The sequence below is a fragment of the Salvia hispanica genome, chromosome 2, assembly GCF_023119035.1.
Source record: "Salvia hispanica cultivar TCC Black 2014 chromosome 2, UniMelb_Shisp_WGS_1.0, whole genome shotgun sequence".
NCBI lineage: Eukaryota > Viridiplantae > Streptophyta > Magnoliopsida > Lamiales > Lamiaceae > Salvia > Salvia hispanica.
This window is the reverse complement of record NC_062966.1, coordinates 37,795,223-37,819,656: the sequence shown is the minus strand read 5'-3', so window position 1 is coordinate 37,819,656 and position 24,434 is coordinate 37,795,223. Positions and strand designations below refer to the sequence as shown.

Genomic DNA, 24,434 nt, shown 5'->3' with positions numbered 1-24,434 from the left:
ATTCACTTGAGATGGTTGGATTTAAGTCAGTCTGACCTGTCAAAGGATGGCCTTGGAATCATATGTAAGCTTTATTTCTTGCAAACTCTTCTCTTGTCACAGTGCCAGCTAACAGAGATTCCACGAGAAATTGGGAATTTGGTTGAGCTAAGACATCTTGACTTAAGTTGGAATTCGGGAAATAAAGGAGTTACCAGAGAGCATTAGTAGTTTGGTTGAACTGCAAATCTTGAAGATTGAAGGCACTGGTATCAACTGTGTGCCTGAAGCACTAGGTGAGTTAAGTAATCTCCACACACTGGAACTGTGTCCATTTAAAGTAGGAAGTGAATACAACAAGTTGGGTTTTCTGAAAAAATTACACCGTCATCTTACTGGATCTCTAGAATTGGAAATCTACTGTAGTAGTATGAGTGAAATGGAGGAATTGGTTGAGGATGCTCGACAAGAACAATTGAAGACACTCCTCCAAAAACTTGAAATACTCGAAATATCCTTTGAGGGCATGATGGATGAAATGGAGCAGTCATCATTTTCATCATCATCAATATGGATGGAGGTAGTAGAAGCTCTCCTACCCCATTACAAGTTGAATGAATTGGCAATCAGGGGATATAAGGGCTCCAGGCTTCCGCATTTTATGTCATCGCCTCTCAACTTTATAAAAGAGATTCCTTCTGAGTAATTTGAGTGAGGTGTCATCATTGCCGGCTATGGGGAAACTACCTTTCTTGGAAATTCTCTATATTTACAAGTGTGGGCAATTGAAGATGGTTGGAAGGGAGTTTTTAGGAATAGAATCTTCATCTGATGATGATGTTGTTGTTGCATTTCCTAAACTCAAGAAACTGAAATTTTATGGCTGCTCCAAATGGGAGGAGTGGGAGGACATAACGGAGGAAGAAGAAGAATCTGCTGCCATCTCCATCATGCCATGTCTCACACACTTGTATATCATTGGATGTGAGAGTTTGAAGAAGCTGCCGCATCGCCTCCTGCATAAGGTCTCCTCGTCTTTGCGGTGTTGGATATCAGTGGTTCATCAGAGCTAGTAAAAACATACGGAGAGGACAAGGAAGGTTCAGCTTGGAGATCCATATCCCAACATAATCCCCAACTTCAACTTCACCGATAGGTCTAATGCAAATATTTATGCTTTTCTGTTTGTTTGCCTTTTTTGAGATTGAATTTGGGATTGTGATAATTATTTTTTTGCTTTATTAGACGGATACTCTTTTTCCTTCTGTGTATCTTCTCTCTCAAACTCCGAAAGTTTTTCTTTCATGGTGATTTATTAGACGGATACTCTTTTTCCTTCATGGTGTTTTTCCCTTTAGGTTTTTTCGCCACGAAGGTTTTAATGAGGTACGGCCTTGAGTGATCGTTCTGTACCCTCCAAGGTTTAGGTTTTGTTTTTTATGAAATGATCATATGGCTTCTTTCATCAATCGTGTAAATAATATTTTTACAATAGAGGTACTTAAACTGATTGGTAACTCAAAACTGTGTATCTTCACTCTCTAACTCCGAATACATGTACTGAAACTGGATTACTTAAATATCGATATAAAATGATCCATTCCTGCCTTGTGTTGTAGAAGACTAACAAAAAAAGGTAAAAAAGGAAGGAATAAAACCATGCAAAGAGAAGAAACGCATTTCAAGTTCTGGCGCAAAGGAATCAGTTTTCAGAATTTTGGATGAATAAATGGAGCAAGGATATATAATGGCTTTATTATGATTTAATGATGCTTTAGCATACTAGAATGATGATATTTAGAGTTACAAAATGGAGATTTCGTGAAAAAATCTCAGATCTTTTGATTGAGACTGTTAATTGTAACTGTTGGATATTTGTGGACCTCTAAGAGATGGGTTGTTGTATTAATTAACTGGGCTGGCCCAATCCAATTAATATTAGAGCCCAAGTCTGAGGTTAAAGCTATGCAAAAGGTCCCTTATTCTAATGCTATTGGCTCTGTGATGTATCTTATGGTTAGTACTAGGCCTGATATTGCCTATGCTGTTTCCTGCTTGAGTAGATACATGTCTAACCCTGGGCCAGTGCATTGGGAAGCTCTTAAGTGGTTGCTTAGATATCTGAAAAATACTTCTAAGTATGGCTTGTGTTTTTCTAAGCATGATCAAGGTGTTGAGTTGTGTGGTTTTGTTGATTCTAACTATGCAAATGATAAGGATAAGAGGAAGTCCACAACTTCCTATGTTTTTCAGGTTTGCAGGTCTTGTGTTAGTTGGAAATCACAACTCCAACACATTGTAGCTCTGTCTACAACAGAATCAGAGTATATAGCCATTACAGAGGCTATGAAGGAGGCAATCTGGTTAAAGGGAGTTCTCTCTGAACTTTGAGTTCATTAAGTCTGCTCCTGTGTTATACTCTGATAGTCAGTCTGCCATCCAACTTTGTAAAAACCATGTTTTCCATGATAGAACTAAGCATATAGATGTTAGGTTTCATTTTATTAGGGATGTTGTGGAAAAAGGTGAAGTTCTTTTACAAAAGGTGCATACTGATCATAACCCTGCTGATATGGGTACAAAATGTCTTTCTGTGGATAAGTTGTTGTCATGCATCAAAAAATTGCACTTTGATTTTGGTTGAGCATGTGCATTGCATGTCCCGGGGAAAGACCTTGTGACCCTTTGAAGTCACAAGGCAGCTTAAGTCCTACAAGACTAATTGGCTTGCCATCTGGAGTCTTGTTAGGCAACCTGGCTAATCTCTTGACTAATGAGCCTGAAAACTCTTTGGTGTCTTGAGTTAGCCTTGTAGGCTATGATGAAGCAACAGCTGACTAAGGCTCTCCCCATGTGCTCCCAATAGGTCCAAGGTGGAGAATGTTGAATATTTGTGGACCTCTAAGAGATGGGCTGTAGTATTAATTAACTGGGCTGGCCCAATCCAATTAATATTAGAGCCCAAGTCTCTGGTGCAGGCCCAGTGTGTTAGTTGGCCCGCTACTTACCTTGTTACCTAGATGGCCGCCACGTAAGCAGCTCCACGCGGATCCTGGAGGGCAGCCGTTGGATCTTGAGTGTGTTTGTTAAGTGAGAAGAGACTTCTCACTTCCCTTCATTCTGAATAACGCTCTCTCTCTCTCTCTCTGAAACCGCTCTACCTTCTCTCTTGTTTTCCGGCGACTCTCGTCGGAGTTTTCCTTCAAGCTTGTGTTTCCTTTGATGATTCTCAGTTTACTAGAGATCTAGTGGATTAGTTTGAGTGTCAGGCAACTGCTTCGGTTTCCTTCTCAAACCCTAGTGTCGGTCTTCTTTCTGTGACCGACCTACTTGGCTTGACGGTGTTAATAGTGAGAGATCTTGGTGTGCGAAGGTTCTTTGGAGAGTCTCGTGGTGGTTCGCGTGTTGAGGAGGCCTACTGTGGTGGTAACCGGTGAAACCTAGGGTTTCTGGGGTCCTTGTTCAGTATACTCCCTTGTGACGGTTGGTTGTAGCTTTGGGGAGGTTCTTGGCCCGGTGTAGTCGCCTGTTGCGACCTGAGCCATATTCCTTTGCTTATACCGTTTAGTTTATTTGTTTCTCTGTGGCTTAGATCCTGAGGGATCATTCTTGTGTTACTAATCAGCCCTACTTAAGTGTGCAGGTACAAATCGAAGAAGATGAAGACTCAAGTTCTTTGTGATACTTGATCTTAATCTTAGTCTCTTTCTCTTGTATCTCCTGTACTATTGTAGAGTGTAATCTTAGTATCACTCTTGTATTGGCTTGTTCCTCTGAGAGTAGCCATCTCAGACTCAATCAAATAAAAGAGGTCCCGGTAATTAGCGAATCCCGAGTGATCTGATCCCTACAGTAACCAATTGTTTTAGTGCATTTTCCTACTCCGAGTAATTTTAGTTCAGGCACACGGCAAATTTCTGGAAATTTTTCCTCATGACTTGAATTGCAAAAACTAGAAAGTTGGCCCTTAAGAACACAAATTTTGGAAATTCATCTATGTAGTTAAAATTATTTTTAACTGGTTCTATGTATCTGTCAAATGTTACATGATTTTTTTTTTTTTGGAATTTGACATAGTCCAAATTTTGTTGGCAACTAGTCGGTTCATTACAGTTCAATGTGAAATTAATTAAAGGTACATCGTTGGAAAAATGTTGATGGTAGTTTTCTAATATTATAGTACTTCAATACTGTTGATTTTCGGTCAAAATATAGGAGTAGTAAAAAGTATCTTGAAGTTGAAATTTGGAATTTTATATACGGTTATACCACATAACATGAGACAGTAGTAGTATCTAATACTAGTACATTTGACTGATCAATCACAAAAAAAAAATACTATTGTAGTAGTAGTAGTTAATTATTGGCTAATGGGATCCTGGGCTAATTTAAAATTAGAATTGGTTAAAATTAAAATTTTAGGTATATTTGCATTAATTCTGAAAAAAATAGATTTTTTTACTTATAAAGCAAATTTAAGTTGCGAGTTCAACTTATATCTTCAAAATAAATATTACTAGTACTAGTAATTCTTAAAGGAGTATCACATAAATAAGGCCAAAAATCAGCCTAAAAAGCCCAATAAATTAATGAAGCCTGCTAGCTGTCCACTAAGATGGCCCAACTCCGCTATGGCCCATAACCCAGGCCCGCTACAGAAAACCCGACCAGTGGCATCTGGATAGGTTTTGAGTTTTCACAATCTGTTTGTTACCAAGATGATTGCTCTTCCACCCCTAATTGTTGACTCTTAAAATGTGTTTTTCTACAAGATCGCAAGTCAACCATGGTCACACATCAAAATGAAAAAAAAGGGATGAAATAGATGACATTATTGCTAATTTTTTAGGTTCTCATATTTGATTTTTTGGTACCAAATTCAGTAGAATATGATTAAGGTCTAATGATGCTCTAATAAATTAATTAATGTAGTGCTCAAACTTCTTGTTCATTCCGCCAACCTCAAACTTAATCTCTCTACAACTACTACCGTTTCAAAAGCAATTTTGCTAAAGCAAAGATTATTCCTAAGAAAAGCACCCAAAAAACAGCTCCAAACGTAACGTGCAGCCGTCGTCCGCCCCAGCGCCTCCCGTCATCACCGCCTGCCGTCGCAGGTAAGTCGTGCTCTCCTTTTCAGTCATCATTGTTATAAATGGCTTGCTATTGTTACGTTTAACGTTTGGTATTAATTCATTGACATTGTTAAACCAAAACTGATGGTTCGGCCGGACCGGTCAACGCTGGTTCGGAAATCAACGGTTGATGGTGATTTTGGGCCAAACCGAAATCGCCAACTAGCCAGTCCACTGGTTTCAAAATTTTCGGTCCATGAACCACTGTTCAACCGGGCTGGGCTGCTAATTTAATCTCCCTAATATATATAGGCCTAACTTACTTAATATTGACCCAAATTTTTATTTGGGCCCATAACTGTATCGGCCTACGCCGGTTCAAGTCTCTCAAAATTATTCGAGGTGAACTACAACCTCTGTTCACGAAAAATAGTCTCATTTTGCTCCACGACAATGACTTTCTTCTCCTCATGTCTCGACATGATCCTTCATGTTATAGAGGCTGATTCTCTAAATCAATCCATTTTCAACTATAGCAATATTGTCGTACTTGGCATTTTGCTTTCGTGTTTTGTTTGATCTTTGAGCTTGTCTCGGACTTGGAAATCTTTTCTAGTTGACTCAGCCTTGTCATATCTTGATTCACTTTTTTTTTTATGCCAAGGACTATGTTTTGTTATCATTGAAACTCCACATGTTGGCGGCTTCAATTTTTTATTCCGGAACATAACTTTCCGACCATGGAGAAAATGTTGCATTGCCGAATTCGTCAAAAATTAAAAAATATACTTTTTCTGTCCCATTAGAAATGAAACGTTTTCCTTTTTGGTTTGTCCCATTAAAAATGAAACGTTTCTAAAAATGGAAACAATATTCTCTCTATTGTTTCTTCTCTCTTCATTAACTCACAAAACAATACTACATAAAATCTCGTGCCGAAAAGCAAATGTTGCATATTTAATTAGACGGAGGGAATATGTTCTAAGAAAACATATGAATTCAAATTATATCCGTTCCAACCTAAGTGAGACGTATTCCTTAAGTGAGACGTTTCCTTTTTTTTTGCAACAATCTGTTGGATCGTTGACACTAGAATTTCTCTTTGTTTTTGATTAAGATAATGGTTGTATAATCTCTGTTTTAGGAGCTGTTATGGAGGTGAGTTTTCAGGGAGAAAATCTGATACTTAGATAGATGAAAATGGTTCAACTTACAAAAGACTCTCCATCTCTACTAATTAAAGATGGAATACGAGACAACTTTTCTAGGAAATGAAAACACATGCTAGAGAATTAATGACTAGTGTCATAATCAGCCAACCTACTAATGACACTCTAAACAAAAAGCATAATTAAACTTTTTTTTGCTGCACATTAACTACTGTTCTCCCTCTTAATGTGATGCTCCATGACACCAAGAAGCTCTCTGAACTTGAAAAACTTTTCCTTTGGAAGTGCTTTGGTGAAGATGTCTGCCACTTGATCTTCGGACTTGCAAAATGTGAGCTGAACTTCACCTTCTTCAATGGCTTCTCGGATGAAATGATATTTGATGTTGATGTGTCGCGTGCGGCTATGAAAAATAGGATTCTTGCTCATAGCAATTGCTGATTGGTTGTCACAAAACAGCTCGGTAGCTTCCTCCTGCTTCATTCCAATATCACCAAGAATCTTTCTCAGCCAATACACCTGTGAAGTCGCCATAGCAGCTTCAACATATTCAGCTTCGGCAGTTGACTGTGCCACACTCTCCTGCTTCTTTGAACTCCAAGAAAACACACTTGAACCAAGAGAAAATGAGTAACCCGTAGTACTCTTCATATCATCCAAACATCCGGCCCAATCGCTATCGCAATAGCCTTGAAAATTAACTTGGGCACCTTTGACATACTTGATCCCAAAATTTGTTGTGCCTTTGATGTATCTAAGAACTCTCTTTGCTGCACCAAGATGGATTTGACTTGGACTATTCATGAATCTTGACAACATACTAGAAGCAAACATAATGTCCGGTCTTGTAGCACAAAGATACAACAAACTTCCAACCATACTTCGATAGATAGAAGCATCAATCTTCTTTTCACCATCTTCTTTCTTCATTTTCTCATTCACCACCAATGGAATCAAAGTTGGGTTGCAATCACCCATTCCAAATTTTTTCAGAATATTATTTGCATACTTTCTCTGACAAATAAACACCCCATCATTTTCTTGGTATATCTCCATACCCAAGAAATGATGTAGCAGCCCCATATCACTCATTTCATATCTCTTCATCATCTCAATTTTAAAATCATGTATCATCTTCTCATCATCACCACAAAACAACAAATCATCAACATATAAAGCAACAATGAGAGTAGATGTACCTTGAGTCTTCACTTACAAAGTAGACTCACTTTTGCTCCTTTCAAATCCATGCTCAATGAAATATGCATCGATTTGGCTGTACCAAGCTCTTGATGTTTGCTTCAATCCATACAATGCTTTCTTCAACCGATAAACTTTATCTTCGGCACCTTCGATTACAAAACCTTGAGGTTGCTCCACATAAATTTCATTGGTCAATTCTCCATTCAAGAAGGCTGATTTGATGTCAAGCTGGTATAATAACCATCCCTTTTGAGCTGCAAGAGCAATGAGCATCCGGATTGTATCCAAACGTGAAACCGGTGAAAATGTTTCGTCGTAGTCAATTCCGGGCTGTTGTGTGTAGCCTTTTGCTACAAGTCTTGCCTTGTTTCTTTGAAATGATCCATCTTCATTCACTTTAACTTTGTAGACCCATTTCACTCCAATGATTTCTTTTTCTCGTGGGCGTTCGACCAACTCCCATGTCTTGTTCTTTTCGATCACATCAATTTCTTCTTGCATAGCTTTTCTCCAAGCTTCTTGCTCCATTGCTTCATCAAAATTTTCAGGTTCTATGAGGCAAACATTGCATCTCTCATAGACATCTTGCAAGCTTTTCATTCTAGGAGCAGGACTTGATGATGATGTGGACGAATTTGGATCCGAGTTAGAGCTTGAATCATTTGGGGATGAAAAATCAGTACCTTCATCACCATCTCCCTCATCTTCAACAGTTGAAACTAGCTTTGTTTCATCAATGATTGATCCATTCTTCTGCACTTCATTTACTTTCCAATTCCAACTTGCATTTTCGTCGAATATCACATCTCGACTTGTGATAACACTTCTTTTCTTCAAGTTGTAAAGTCTATAGCCTTTGGACATGTTGCTATAGCCAACAAGTATACATTTCACACTTGTTTCATCAAGATTTTGTCTTTTTTCTTTTGGAATTTGGGCATAGCAAACTGACCCAAAAACTCTCAATGCTTCACTGATGGCTTTCTTCCACTCCATGCTTCAATTGGAGTTCTATCCATCACAGCTTTTGTTGGACATCGATTCAGCAAATATACTGCTGTATGAACGGCATCTGCCCAAAAACTTTTAAGCAATCCTTTGGCATGTATCATTGATTTTGCCATCTCCATCACCGTCCTATTCTTGCGTTCGGATACACCATTTTGTTGTGGTGTGTATCCAACACTTAGTTGTCTTCCAATGCCTTCTTCTTCACAATACTTGGTGAATTGATTTGAAGTGTACTCCTTTCCGTTGTCACTTCTTAGCACTTTGATGGTGCGACCACTTTGATTCTCCACAAAGAGCTTGAATTTCCGAAAGACTTCAAACACTTCAGATTTTTGCTTCAAGAAGTAAACCCACGTCATACGAGTAAAATCATCAATGAACAGAATGAAGTACCTGTTTCCACCATTAGAATTTATCGACATTGGTCCGCACACATCGGTGTGTACAAGCTCTAGAGGTTCATTTGCTCTCCAAGCAACTCCTTTTGGAAACGGTAGTCGGTGATGCTTTCCAAGTGCGCATCCTTCACAGACATGCTGCTGTGTTTCTCCAATTTTTGGCAGACCATGGACCATATTTTTGTTGTGTAGTAGCTTGAGACTATTGAAGTTCAAGTGGCCAAGTCTCAAATGCCATAACCATGATTCATCCATTACTTGAGCTTTCATTGCCACATTTTCAGCATACTTGAATGTGAGAGGAAAGCTGCGACTCTTCTCCATTTGAATTTTTGCCACAATTTGCTTCGCCCCTCTTTATCTAGTATGACACATGAATTTCCTTCGAAATGGACAGTGTATCCATGTTCAATAAGTTGTCCAACACTCAACAAATTCTGCCTCAAATCTGGTACAAGTAGCACATCACTTATGCGCTTCATCCCTTTCTTCGTGTCAACACTTATCGTCCCTTTTCCCTGGGCTTTGACAAGAGCACCATTTCCCATCTTAACTTGAGAATTTACAGATGTATCAATGCTCACAAAGATGGACTCATCACCTGTCATGTGGTTACTACAGCCACTGTCAATGTACCACACATCTTCATCTTTTTGTTTTTTGCTTTGTGAAGCATAAAACATATATTCTTCACTCTGCTTTTCTTCCAAAAAATTTGCATGCTGCTGCTGTTGTGGTTGATTGTTGGCGTAGCAATCCTTTTGAAGATGACCAAACTGACTACATTTGTGGCATTTCAGCTTGTCCTTGAACCAACAATCCTTGTACTCATGGTTACTCTTTCCACAGTGAGTACACTTCTTCCCATTTTCAGCTTTGTGAAAACCTCTACCACCATGTTTGGTTTTCTCTTGACCTCTTCCACGACCATAGGTTCCACTACGATTTTGTTGGCCACCACTAAACGAAGATTCACCAACACTTTTAGCATTCAAATGCAGTTTTGATTGAAATGCACTCTCAATCGGCTTTTCCGATTGCCTTAACAACCTTTCTTCATATGATTTCAAAGAACCCATCAACTCATGAATGCTCATTTGAGAAATGTCTTTAGTTTGCTCAATAACAGCAACTATAGCATTAAACCTTTTTGGAAGACATATCAAAATCTTTTCTATCATTCTCTGATCTGAAAGCTCTTCACCATACACTCTCATTTGATTTGTGAGCTCAATAAAACTTGAATGAAACTGATTTAAGGTTTCATTGTCTTTCATTTTTGTATTCTCAAAATCTCTTCGTAGAGTTTGGAGTTTAATGGCTCTAACCTTTTCATCTCCTCCAAATTCTTTTTGAAGAATCTCCCATGCCTCCTTTGATTTTTCAGCTCCCATGATTCGAGGGAAAATCGAATCGGCGACAGCTTGTTGGATCTTTGACAAAGCTGCAGCATCTCTTTGCTTCGTCTTCTTTAACTCCTTTATTTGAGCCGCTGTAGGATTCTCGTTTGCTTCGTCGTCGTAGCCTTCATCGACGAGCTCCCACAAGTCCAATGAGGCAAGTAGTGTCTTCATCTACTTGCACCAAAACTCAAAGTTCTCTCCGGCAAAGATTGGTAGAGAAATATGTTGTGAGTTCTCCATTTTGTATGAGATACTCTGCTGAAACATGACAGCAACTATTGCTCTTTCTTTCACCTTCTTGAGGCTTTTTTTTGTTGGAGAATCAACTAGGCTCTGATGCCAAACTGTTGGATCATTGGCACTAGAATTTCTCTTTGTTTTTGATTAAGATAATGGTTGTATAATCTCTGTTTTAGGAGCTGTTATGGAGGTGAAAAGAGATGAGTTTTCAGGGAGAAAATCTGATACTTTTCTAGGAAATGGTTCAACTTACAAAAGACTCTCCATCTCTACTAATTAAAGATGGAATACGAGACAACTTTTCTAGGAAATGAAAACACATGCTAGAGAATTAATGACTAGTCACTACAAAAAAATCGCCAATTAGTAACGGAAAAATCCGTCACTAAACAGCGAAATTTCTTCACATAATTAGATTAGTGACATGAAGTTTTGGCAGATCCGTCAATAACAAACTTGTCGGTAAAAAGCTTTAGTGACGGATTCTCCGTCACTAAACTTTTTGTGACTGAAAATCATAACCTACTGTTTGTCGTTAGTGATGGAGTACTCTTTCACTAATTAGTGACAGACACATATCAGTCACCAATTCCGTCACTAATAGTTGAGCTATTAATTCGTCACTAATTTCACATGCTAGAGAATTAATGACTAGTGTCATAATCAGCCAACCTACTAATGACACTCTAAACAAAAAGCATAATTAAACTTTTTTTTTGCTGCACATTTACTACACAAGCAACTCACTCCTCTCACATACTTTATCCTCTCTCTTACTTGATTTATTCTCTCTTTCTCTTTCTCACTTTACCTCTCTCTTACTTTTTTTCTCTCTGCTTTCTTACTTTACTCTCTCTCTTACTTTATTATCAATAATTTAATTCATTTAACACCACTACTTAAATTCTTGTGCCAAAATAAAAACGTCTCGCTTAGGCCGGGACGGAGAGAGTATTAATTAAAATGAAAAAAGAATTGAATGTTTGTCCCACATACAGGTGAAGACTGAAAAGTGAACCAATAGTTGAAGTTAATCCAATACTATATTCGATTTGATTTCCACCATAAATAAAGAGAAGCAGCTCCAAATCGCATAAATGGCAGATGCTATAGTTTCAGCAGTGGTGGAGAGAGTTGCAACTATCATAGAAGACAAGATTCGGTATGAAGTCAATTTGGTCAAAGGTGTGAAGAAGGAGCTTCAAAAACTTTCCAAGAAGCTCAATACAATCAGAAAGGTGTTGGATGATGCAGAAAAGAAAGCAGTGAATGATCAAAGCGTCAAGAGTTGGTTGAAGGAGCTCGAAAACACGACTTATGAGATGGACGACATTTTGGATGAATGGAACTACTCTCTTCTCAAACATAAATTGGAAGATTCTGCTGAGCCTGAGCATGAGCAAAAGATAGGCTGCTCCTTCATCCCATGTTCATGTTTATCTTTCAAGGAAATTTCTTTTCGTCGTGATATTGCCAAGAAGATAGAACATGTGAATGCCACGCTTGATCAGATCTTAAACGAGAAGGATGATTTTAATTTTGTCATCTCTATGCCTGCGCCCGAGTCTCACCGAGAACCAACCACATCTTCAATTGACTTCAAGAATGTTTATGGGTCAGACATATATAAGAAAAGGGATGACATAGTCGGGAATATGATGCATAATGGTGGGGATACCCAAATTCTTTCCATAGTTGGGACGGGGGGACTTGGGAAGACGACACTAGCTCAACTTATTTTCAGCGATCCTCAGTTTGATAAGGATTGGTTAAAAATTTGGGTATGTGTCTCTGAGCCCTTTATTGTGTCTAAGGTTGCCAAAGATATTGTTAACAGTGTGGGAAAAGAGACGGTTTCTCCAGATGCCGATCAACTAGACCCGGTGTTACAAAAGCTAAAAGCATCTGTTTTAGGAAAAAAGTTTCTTCTCGTCCTTGATGACGTTTGGTCAGAAGACAGAGACAAATGGCAGCCCCTGAAAATCAATCTCGAATATGGTGCACCAGGAAGTAAAATTTTGGTGACAACGAGAAATGAAAGGGTAGCTAAGAGGATGGGTACCTCAGATGATGATATCTATCACCCGAAAGAGCTTAATCCTGAAGAGTGTTGGTCATTATTGCGTGCCACATCCCTTGAAGGAAAGAGTGAGAAGGAATGTGGAAAATTTGAGGACGTGGGCAAGAAAATAGCTAGAAAATGCAAGGGATTACCTCTTGCTGCAATTGTTTTAGGAAGACTTCTGCAGTTCAAGGATTTGGAAGGGTGGGAACATGTAGATAAGAGTGAAATATGGCAATTGGAGAATGCAAAAGTAGATCTTTTTCCTCATTTGGTTTTAAGCTACAATGATTTGTCCCCAACTCTTAAGCGTTGTTTTTCATATTGTGCCGTCTATCCTAAAGATCACCGAATTCATGCAGAGACTGTGATAGAAGAGTGGATGGCGCAAGGTTATCTAGGCTCTGATAGTGGAAATGGTGAATTGGAGCTCAAAGGGCGGGAGAACTTGAAGAATTTAGCAATGCGTTGCTTGTTTCAAGACATTAAGAAAAACGAGTCAGGGGAGCAGATAGAATGGTGTAAAATGCATGATATAGTACATGATTTTGCGTTATTTCTTAGGAAGAATGATGACAAAGAGAGAAGTTGTCAAGTTTGTGATTCTTCGTTGTTTTCTCATGTCCAAGAATATCGGAGTGTACTGTGGGACTACAAACCTCCTGTTGATGAAAGAGACAAAAGTTTTCAAGTTTGTAATTGCATGAAAAGTCTTAGGGTGTTAAGAATTAACAGATGTATTCCAGTAGGAATAGAAACGTTAATTCACTTGAGATGGTTGGAGGTTCGTGATGTTGCATTGTCAAGAGATGACCTCGAAATCATATGCAGGCTTTATTTCTTGCAAAGTCTTATTTTATCACGGTGCAAGCTAACAGAGATTCCACGAGAAATTGAGAATTTGGATGAGTTAAGACATCTTGATTTAAGATGGAACAAAGAATTAAAGGAGTTATCGGAGAGCATGTGTAAATTGGTTAAATTGCGAAATCTTTTTTTAGAAGGCTGCTCTCTAGAAGTGATTCCACAAGAAATTGGGAATTTGGTGAAGTTAAGAGAACTTGACTTAAGTTGGAATGAAGAAATAAAGGAGTTACCAGAGAGCATTTGCAGTTTGGTTGAACTGCAAATTTTGAAGATTCAACACACTGATATCAACTGTCTGCCTGAAGCATTAGGTGAGTTAAGTAATCTTCGAACACTGAAACTGTGTCCATTCAAAGTAGGAAGTGAATACAACAAGTTGGGTTTTCTGAAAAAATTAGGGCGTTGTCTTTCTGGATCACTATTATTAAAAATCCACTTGAGCAGTATGAGTGAAATGGTGGAATTGGTTGAGGATGCTCGACAAAAACAATTAGAGATACCCCTTCAAAAACTCAAAACACTCAAAATATCTTTCAAGGATATAATGAATAAAATGGAGCAGTCGTCGTCGTCATCATCATCATCATCATCAAAGTGGATTGATTTGGTAGAAGCTCTAGTGCCTCATTACAGGTTGAAGATGATGGCAATCGAGGGATATAAGGGCTCAAGGCTTCCGGATTTTATGTCATCACCCCTCAACTTTATAAAAAAGATTCATCTGATTGCATTGAGTGAGGTGTCATCATTGCCGGCTATGGGGAAACTACCTTTTTTGGAAATTCTCAATATTCAAGGAGTGGAGCAATTGAAGGTGGTTGGACGGGAGTTTTTAGGAATAGGATCTTCATCTGTTGCATTTCCTAAACTCAGTTTCTTGTCATTTGTACTTTTCTCCCAATGGGAAGAGTGGGAGGATATAACGGAGGAAGAGGACGAATCTGCGGACATCTCCATCATGCCATGTCTCACACGCTTGTCTATCTATTTGTGTGGGAGTTTGAAGAAGCTGCCGAATCGCCTCCTGCGTAAGTCCTCGTCTTTGAGTTTGTTGGATATCAGTGGTTCATCAGAGTTAGTAAAAACATACGGAGAGGACAAGGAAGGTTCATCTTGGAGATCCATTTCCTAACATAATCCCCAACTTGAACTTCGCCACCAGTACTAAATTTCTAATGCAATTTATGTATTTCTGTTTGTTTTACCTTTTGAGATTGATAGGGGATTGTGATATGTATTTTATGCTTTAATCATGAATTTTCATCAGTAGGATACTCTTTTTCCTTCATAGTGTTTTTCCCTTTGGGTTTTTTCGCCATGAATGTTTTATTAAGGTCCGGCCTTGAGTGATCGTTTTGTGTTCTCCAAGGTTTAGGTCTTGTTTTTTATGACATGATCATATGGCTTCTTTCAATTGCGTAGATAATATTTTTATAATAGAGCTACTTAAACTGACTGGCAACTCAAAACTGTGTATCTTCTCTCTCAAATTCCGAATACATGTATTGAAACTGGATTGCTTAAATATAGATATAAAATGATCCATTCCTGCATTGTGTTGAAGAAGACGAACAAAAAGGGTAAAAATGGAAGGATAAAAACCATGCAAATAGAAGAAACGCACTTCTATGAAACACACCTAACTATCACCTTCACTAAACGTTGAGATCTGAGTTAGCCTAAATGGGCCTGATTCCAAGTTTGGGCTGATAGCCTTTTTGAACTTTGCAATTTCAGCCCAACTCCTACTGCAATATTACAATAATACCCCTATCAATTTTGCGTCAAGAATTACGAAACATCTTTTGAAACCAATCTAAATTTTGCAGGTTACATTTTCGTTATGATTCCATAGAAAAAGAAATAGTTGCTGCTTAGATACTTCACTTATTAAGAAGCACTCTAAAATTCAACCAATAAAAATTAAACTCACGCTTAAAAATAGCTCATCAAAAATGCCAAAAAAAAATATGCATTTTTTCTTTTTAGTACGTTCCATAAGAATATGCATTTTTTAATTTTGAAAAGTTTTTAATTATTTTTTCTCTCTGCTTCTCTCTTATTTTACCAATTTTTATATTAAAACCCGTGTTGAACACAAAATGCATATTATATATTTGGGGATGGAGGGGGTATTAAATTATTTATAAAATTAATTAGGATGATAGCTCTTCCACACCTAATCCAACATAGTATACAATTGTACAGCAGGATGCATGAACATGGAAATGTAGACGTTGCTTCTGATGTGAAACTATAATTTAATTTATAGTAATAGTTATAGCTGCATCTATATGTCTGGTACTGGCAAGATCGCAAGTCAACAATGGTCACACATCACATCAAAATGAAAAAAAAGGGATGAAATAGATGACATTATTGCTAATTTTTTAGGTTCTCATATTTGATTTTTTGGTACCAAATTCAGTAAAATATGATTAAGGTCTAATGATGCTCTAATTAATTAATGTTGATGGCTTAGTTGCCTGTCGCTACTGTCCAATAATTTTCTTGTTCATTCCGCCAACCTCAAACTTAATCCCTGTTTTAATTAAAATTAATTTTGCTAAAGCAAACATTATTCCTAAGAAAATCTCCCTAAAAATAACAGCTTTAAACGAAACAACCACATGATGACTTGGTGCCAAGGAGTCGTTCTTCATTACACCAAACCCTCAATTGATGACTCTAATCTTATATTTCCGAATTAGTTTTGACTCAATTGATTTATTAAAACTCAACGATCATATATACCGTATGATCGTATTCATACCTCCAAGAAAACGCAACCATCATTTTTGTTGGAAATTGAAACTAAAATATACAAATATAACTATCCCACGGTATCCATAAAGACATGAAATCACTATATAATTCTAATGAGTCATTTCCCTAATATTAATTGATGTTAGGATAGAACCTATGGATTTCTATTATATGATTTTCTATTCTCACATAACTAGAATTCTCATTTAAATTCTTCCTATATATAATGAAAAAAAAACCCAGAATAATAGACACTCTTTTTTATCTCAATTTATGGTATGATTTTTCTTGAGGAATGATTGGGCCACTAGAGATTTTGTTAGCCTCCAAAAACATCATTCTCTAGCTAAAAAGATGAAATAAATTTTATGTTACATTAAAGTTATATATGTGCAGAATAACTTAAAATTTATTAATTGAGATTCATATGTGCACTAGGCATACTTTACTAATTAATTTGCTGAAAGCGTTGATGTTAAATTTGATTTTGGGCTACTTGATGAATATAAGTATTAATAATGTGTAATGATGCTCTAATTAATTAATTTTGATGAGTTGTTTCCCAGCTGTCACTGTATTATAAAATTTCAAGTAGATGGCAGAGTCCCTATTTAATCAGCCCTTAACTTACTCTCTAAATTTTCCTAACTCTATGATTTTACCTAAAAAAAGCAGCTCCAAAACGTACATCCTCGTCGGCCGCCGCAGCGCCACCGTCGGCCGCCACACAACCATAGTAGCTACCACTTGCCAGCCGTGAAGGTATGTCACCCTCTCTTATTGCTCTTTTCAGTCTTAATTTATTGTTCATAATTTTATTTGTACTGAATTTAAAATAATCATGTTTAAGGAGTAGTATTAAAGCACTATATTTTGAGCCTTAGTTATAACCATATGATTGTAGGTGCAAGAATTTTGGTTATTCAAGTGCTTATTGATTTTTGTATAGTAATTGTGTTGAATAATTCAATGATAGTTATGAGCCTGGGCCAGGTTGGGCCAAAATATAGGCGGGCCTGGGCCGGGCCGCCCTAACCCACTTGACAACTCTAATTGAAACTAGTGGTTCAACTTCGAATCAGACCGATCAACCCTAACTTGGCTTGAAATCGTAACCGGAAATGCCAAATACTCTCTCGGTCCCTTAAATTTTATCACATTTTTCCATTTTCGTCCGTCCCATAAAATTCGTAACATTTCACTTTTTACTATTTTTTATAGTGGGTATCATATTCCACTAACTCATTCCAACTCATATTTTATTACTATAAAACTAATACTCCCTGCGTCCGTCATTAGGAGTCCCATTCATGGGCGGCACGGGTTTTAACAATTGTTAAGAAAAGTGGGTGGAAAAAGTTAGTGGAATAGGGGTCCCACTTGTTTATATTAGTTTTAAATGAAATTTGAGTGTAATGCGTTAGTGGAAGGTGGGACCCTATTACCATTTATGGCATAAGTGAATCGGGACTCCTATTACTCCCTCCGTCCCGGATAATTCGGGTCACTTTGACCGGGCACGAGTTTTAAGAATTGTAATAAAAAGTCGGTTGAAAAAGTTAGTGGGATGTGAGTCCTACTTTTAAAGTATTAGTTTTATAATAAAATGTTAGTAGAAATGAGTTAGTGGAATATGAGGTCCACTACCAAAAATAATAAAAGTGAAGTGAGACAAATTATGTGGAACGGACTAAAATGGAATATTGGGACGAATTATCTGGGGCGGAGAGAGTTTTAACATAACTTTCCGACCATGGAGAAAATGTCAAAAATGTAAAAGTATATGTTCTAAGAAAACATATGAATTCAATTATAGTATTAATTAAAACGAAAAAAGAATTGAATGTTTGTCCCACATACAGGTGAAGAGTGAACCAATAGTTGAAGTGTCACTTATCTAAATCCAATACTATATTGGATTGATTTCCACCATAAATAAAGAGAAGCAGCTCCAAATCGCATAAATGGCAGATGCTATAGTTTCAGCAGTGGTGGACAGAGTGGCAACTATGATAGAAGACAAGATTCGGTATGAAGTCAATTTGGTGAAAGGCGTGAAGAAGGAGCTTCTCAATCTTTCCAAGAAGCTCAATAAGATCAGAATGGTGTTGGATGATGCAGAAAAGAAAGCAGTGAATGATCAAAGCGTCAAAAGTTGGTTGAAGGAGCTCGAAAACACGACTTATGAGATGGACGACATTTTGGATGAATGGAACTACTCTCTTCTCAAACATAAGTTGGAAGATTTTGCTGAGCCTGAGCAAAAGATAGGCTGCTCCTTCATCCCATGTTCGTGTTTATCTTTCAACGAAATTTCTGTTCGTCGTGATATTGCCAAGAAAATTGAACATGTGAATGCCAAGCTTGATCAGATCTTAAAGGAGAAGGATGATTTTAATTTTGTCATCTCTCTGCCTGCGCCCGAGTCTCACCGAGAACCAACCACATCTTCAATTGACTTCAAGAATGTTTATGGGTCGGACATATATAAGAAAAGGGATGACATAGTCAGGAATATGATGCATAATGGTGGTGATACCCAAATTCTGTCTATAGTTGGGACGGGGGGACTTGGGAAGACGACACTAGCTCAACTTATTTTTAACGATCCTCAGTTCGATAATGATTGGTTAAAAATTTGGGTATGTGTCTCTGATCCCTTTATTGTGTCTAAGGTTGCCAAAGATATTGTTAAAAGTGTGGGAAAAGAGACGATTTCTCCAGATGCCGACCAACTAGAAGTGGTGTTACAAAAATTAAAAGCATCTGTTTTAGGAAAAAAGTTTCTTCTTGTCCTTGATGACGTTTGGTCAGAAGACAGAGACAAATGGAAGCCCCTGAAAATCAATCTCGAATATGGTGCATCCAGGAAGTAAAATTTTGGTGACAACGAGAAATGAAAGGGTAGCTAAGAGGATGGGTACCTTAGACGATGATATCTATCACCCAAAAGAGCTTAATCCTGAAGAGTGTTGGTCATTATTGCGTGCCACATCCCTTGAAGGAAAGAGTGAGAATGAATGTGTAAAATTTGTGGATGTGGGCAAGAAAATAGCTAGCAAATGCAAGGGATTACCTCTTGCTGCAGTTGTTATAGGAAGACTTTTGCAGTTCAAGGATTTGGAAGGGTGGGAACATGTAGAGAAGAGTGAAATATGGCAGTTGGAGAATGCCGAAGTAGATCTTTTTCCTCATTTGGTTTTAAGCTACAATGATTTGTCCCCGGCTCTTAAGCGTTGTTTTTCTTATTGTGCCGTCTATCCTAAAGATCACAAAATTCATGCGGAGACTCTGATAGAAGAGTGGATGGCGCAAGGTTATCTAGGCTCTGATAGTGGAAACGATGCACTGGAGCTCAAAGGGCGAGAGAACTTGAAGAATTTAGCAATGCGTTGTTTGTTTCAAGACATTCAGAAAAGCAAGTCGGGGGAGCAGATAGAATGGTGTAAAATGCATGATATAGTACATGATTTTGCTCTATTTCTTAGGAAGAATGATGACAAGGAGAGAAGTTGTCATGTTTGTGATCCATCATTGGTTTCTCATGTCCAAGAATATCGAAGTCTATCACGGGACTATGAATATACTGTTGATGAAAGAGACAGAATAAGTCAAGTTTGTGATTGCATGAAAAGTGTTAGGGTGTTAAGAATTCGGGGTGGACTTCCTCCAGTGGGAATGGAAACGCTGATTCACTTGAGATGGTTGGATTTAAGTGAGTCTGACCTGTCAAAGGATGGCCTTGGAATCATATGTAAGCTTTATTTCTTGCAAACCCTTCTCTTATCATCATGCGGCCTAACCGAGATTCCACGAGAAATTGGGAATTTGGTTGAGTTAAGACATCTTGACTTAAGTTGGAATTGGGAATAAAGGAGTTACCAGAGAGCATTAGTAGTTTGGTTGAACTGCAAATCTTGAAGATTGAAGGCACTGGTATCAACTGTGTGCCTGAAGCATTAGGTGAGTTAAGTAATCTCCACACACTGGAACTGTGCGAATTTAAAGTAGGAAGTGAATACAACAAGTTGGGTTTTCTGAAAAAATTACACCGTCATCTTACTGGATCTCTAAAATTGGAAATCTACTGGAGTAGTATGAGTGAAATGGAGGAATTGGTTGAGGATGCTCGACGAGAACAATTAACGTGTGGCCACTCCTATCCTATAAATAGGTGTGGATTTGAGAGATGAGAAAACACCAACAATCATTCTCTCTTCTCTCTAATCTCTCAAGCATTCTAGTTCTATCTTAGAAGCATTGCATAGCTCGGTTCTCGCCTCCAATTCAAGTTCGCCGGAGCCTACGAGTTTGAGGTGCTTCAACTCGGTAGGAGGAAAGTCGTTTCATCTTTGGGGACGTTGCGCCAATCCGTGAGCACTAGCCGGGCGTATCTCGTCTTGCGGAGAGAGGGATACCTCGACTCGACTTGAAGAAGACAATAATTTGCATCTTGTTCTTTTATTGTATTTCTTTTGTTTTATTTACCTTCTAGTTTTTGGTTCTTTTGTAATAGCAAGAGTTGCCCATGTAAAGGCTACACTATTTACAATAATCGCAAGACGAGATAGTGTACTCTTGCCATCATCATGTCGACCGAAGCTGGAGGAAACATAAAATTCAAAGCTGGAATGAAGCAACAAACAGACGCAATGTCGATGCGCACTGAAGTGGTTAATTTCTTGAGATCCATTCTCTTGATAATTGTGTTTATCGTTTGTCATTTGACAAGCAAGACCAATTTTGACTTGGTAGTAATAATGCATGTGGTGTTGAATATACCAATGCACATATGGTTCAAGATAATTGTGTACTTATTGATGGAGACAATATTGTGCAAATTATTTGAACGCGTTGTTATAAACAACAAAGATCACGAGGTGGTCGCAATGGTCTCCAACGTGAACCATGGTAATAATCCAAATGAATGGTTTGTTGATACGGGTGCCACATGTCATGTGTGCTCCGAGGGAAGCGTCTTTTCTACTTACAAATCTGTTGGGGGTAGAAAAGTACGCATGGGAAACCAATCCTCTTCTGAGGTGGTTGGTGTGGGTAACGTGTGCCTAAAATTAGGATCTGGAAAGGTTCTTACCCTTAAGGATGTGTTGCATGTCCCAGACATCCGAAATAATTTGGTGTCAGGCTCACTTCTAGTAAATCATGAATTTTCACTAGAATTTGAGTGTGAAAAGGTTATATTAACCAAGTATGGAAAGTTCATAGGTGAAGGTCACCTAGTGAATGAGCTTTTTGAGCTGAATGTTATGGTCATTCACCGTGGAAAAGCAATAAGCAATAAGGAAGATGTCACATTTTCTTATTTGCTTGAGTGCTCTTATTTATGGCATAAAAGATTGGGACATGTAAATCTAAATGCTATAAAAAGATTAGTAAATCTTGATTTACTAAAATTTGATGAATTTAATTCACAAAAGAAATGTGAAGTTTGTGTTGAAGCAAAAATGACCAAGCTGCCGTTCCGCTCAGTAGAACGGAGCACCAAACCTCTAGAGTTGATCCATACAGATATATGTAATTTAAAATTTGTGCAAACTAGAGGTGGTAAAAAGTATTTCATCACATTCATTGATGATTGCACAAGGTATTGTTATATTTACTTATTAAGAAGTAAAGATGAGGCAATTGAAGCGTTTAAAGACTTCAAAAATGAAGCCGAAAATCAACTTAATTGTCGAATTAAGTGTGCTTGAAGTGATAGAGGTGGTGAATATGTGGCGCCGTTTGCAGAATTATGTCATGCAAGTGGTATAATTCACCAAACCACGGCTCCATATTCTCCTTAGTCGAATGGTGTTGCTGAGCGCAAAAATCGAACACTGAAAGAGATGATGAATGCTCTGTTGATTAATTCAGGATTACCCCAGAACATGTGGGTGGAAGCTTTGCTAACCGCAAATTACATCTTGAATAAGATTCCACTCAAAAATAGGGATGTGACTCCTTATGAATTGTAGAAGGGAAAGAAACCTTCATATACATACCTCAAAGTGTGGGGGTGTTTAGCAAAGGTACAAGTGCCGCCTCCAAAACAAGTTGCAATTGGCCCTAAAACAATCTTTATTGGATATGCATTGAACAGCAGCGCATGTCGCTTCTTAGTTCATAAGTCAGCTATTCCCGATATAGCTGAAGGAACAATAATTGAGTCAAGGAATGTTGTATTCTTTGAGAATGTGTTTCCTTGCAAGAAGCAAGATGATCATTCTAGTGAAAGAATGATGGATGAAACCACTAGTTCTAATTCTCCAAAAGTGACAAGGACAAGTCCTGAGGATGTAGAACCAAGACGTGGTAAAAGAGTTAGAGTTGCTAAGACTTTTGGTCCAGACTTCATAACTTTTATGTTGGATGGTGAACCAAAGTCACTATCAGAAGCATTGTCTGGCCCAGACGCAGTGTGGTGGCTAGAAGCTATCAACAGTGAAATGAAATCCATTATGCTAAATAACACATGGGTGTTAGTAGACTTGCCGGAAGGCTGCAAGGCTTAGGAAGCAAGTGGATTCTGAAAAAGAAATATAAACCCGATGGTACTGTAGATAAGTACAAAGCTCGCCTAGTGGTGAAAGGCTTCAAGCAGAAAGAAGGGCATGACTTCTTTGATACTTACTCACCTGTTATGAGAAAATAGCTTCCATCCGGGTGCTTCTTGCGATTGCTGCGTTGCACAATCTTGAGATTCACCAAATGGATGTGAAAACTGCGTTTCTGAATGGTGATTTGGAAGAAGAGATATACATGGAGCAACCTGAAGGGTTTGTTGTGCCCGAGCAAGAACGCAAGGTATGCAAATTGGTAAAGTCTCTTTATGGATTGAAGCAAGCGCCGTTGCAATGGCACTTGAAGTTCGACAATGTGATGTTGTCAAATGGATTCACTATCAACGAGTGTGATAAGTGTGTTTACATTAAGAACACAGATAACGGGTTTGTTATTGTGTGTCTTTATGTTGATGATATGTTGATAATGGGCAGCAATAGTGCCATTATTAACGAGACAAAAAACATGTTGAAAAGAAATTTCGATATGAAAGATATGGGTCTAGCTGATGTGATTCTCGGAATCAAAATTTTGAGGACTAATGAGGGAATTGCCTTAACACAATCTCATTATGTTGAGAAAATGCTTAAGAAATTCAACTCGTTTGATTGTAAGCCAGCAAAGACTCCTTTGGAGCTCAATGTCCATCTAAGCAAGAATATGGGTGAGCCTGTTGCTCAAGAAGAGTATGCAAAGGTTATAGGAAGTTTGATGTTTATCACAAACTGTACTAGACCAGATCTTGCTTGTACGGTGAACAAGTTGAGCCGATTCACGAGCAATCCAAGCAAGGAACATTGGAAAGCTCTGTGCAGAATTTTGAGATACTTGAAGTATACTATTGACTTTGGATTGCACTACACAAGATATCCCCAAGTACTTGAAGGGTACTGTTGTGACGCAAATTGGATCTCTGATTCAAAAGACTCATTTTCAACGAGTGGGTATGTATTCACTGTGGGGGGTGGTGCTGTTTCATGGAAGTCAACGAAACAGACGTGTATTGCTCGTTCCACCATGGAATCTGAGTTTATCGCTTTGGATAAAGCAGGGGAAGAAGCCGAGTGGCTCAGAAATTTCCTAGAATGTATTCCATGTTGGAAGAAGCCAGTGCCCACAGTAGTGATACACTGTGATAGCAAAACAGTAGTGATACACTGTGATAGCAAATCAGCTATAGGTAGAGCACACAGTGGCTTCTATAATGGTAAGTCTCGACACATTCGTCGATGACATAATACCGTAAGGCAGTTGATCACAAGTGGTGTTATCGCAGTTGACTATGTTAAGTCGGTGGATAACATAGCGGATCCATTAACAAAAGGTTTAAACCGTGATCAAATGCATAAATTGCTAAAAGGAATGGGACTGAAAACCACATCTTAAAAAATGAGTATAGTGGTAACCCAACCATACGATTGGAGATCCCATGGGATTGGTTCAATGGGAAACAAAGCTATACAAATCTAGTTGTAACACTCAGAAGATTTTAATCTTCGCCCATTCTTCAGAAAGCATTGAGTGTTGTAACCTGCACGTGGTAAGAGGTTAAGTCTTTGGAATTTTAATGATTCTTGAAATCTCAGGGAGATGAAGTATTGCAGGATACTCATGAAAGAAATACCTATGTAAGTGAGAAGTGGGGCCGCTTCGTGTGTGTGAGTCACTTATGAATTCCAAAGAGGTGTTCCACGGCC

At 38.2% G+C, this 24,434-nt stretch overlaps 1 protein-coding gene, 1 long non-coding RNA gene and 1 pseudogene across 3 annotated transcripts in view; 2 read left to right on the top strand and 1 right to left on the bottom strand.

The window, feature by feature from the left end:
- The window catches only part of LOC125204791 (putative disease resistance protein RGA1), a 59,887-nt gene extending 45,066 nt beyond the window's left edge, over positions 1-14,821 (top strand). Inside the window, exons 1-2 of one of the 2 annotated variants that reach the window (XM_048103526.1) lie at positions 5,023-5,096; positions 11,477-14,821. In XM_048103526.1, the coding sequence (XP_047959483.1) occupies positions 11,576-14,539 (2,964 nt within the window). In that variant the 5' untranslated portion in view covers positions 5,023-5,096; positions 11,477-11,575 and the 3' untranslated portion in view covers positions 14,540-14,821. Of the gene's footprint in view, positions 1-5,022; positions 5,097-11,476 lie in introns of those variants that run through there. The other variant, XM_048103525.1, reaches the window with a different exon arrangement.
- LOC125204802 overlaps positions 1-18,159 on the bottom strand; it is a 19,583-nt gene extending 1,424 nt beyond the window's left edge. Inside the window, exons 1-2 of the long non-coding RNA XR_007173649.1 lie at positions 18,034-18,159; positions 17,645-17,646 (exon numbers count right to left, since the gene is read on the bottom strand). This is a non-coding gene — a long non-coding RNA (uncharacterized LOC125204802). The remainder of the gene's footprint in view (positions 1-17,644; positions 17,647-18,033) is intronic.
- On the top strand, positions 16,815-20,301 carry LOC125204798 (annotated as a pseudogene).
- Positions 20,302-24,434: the final 4,133 nt, after the last annotated feature.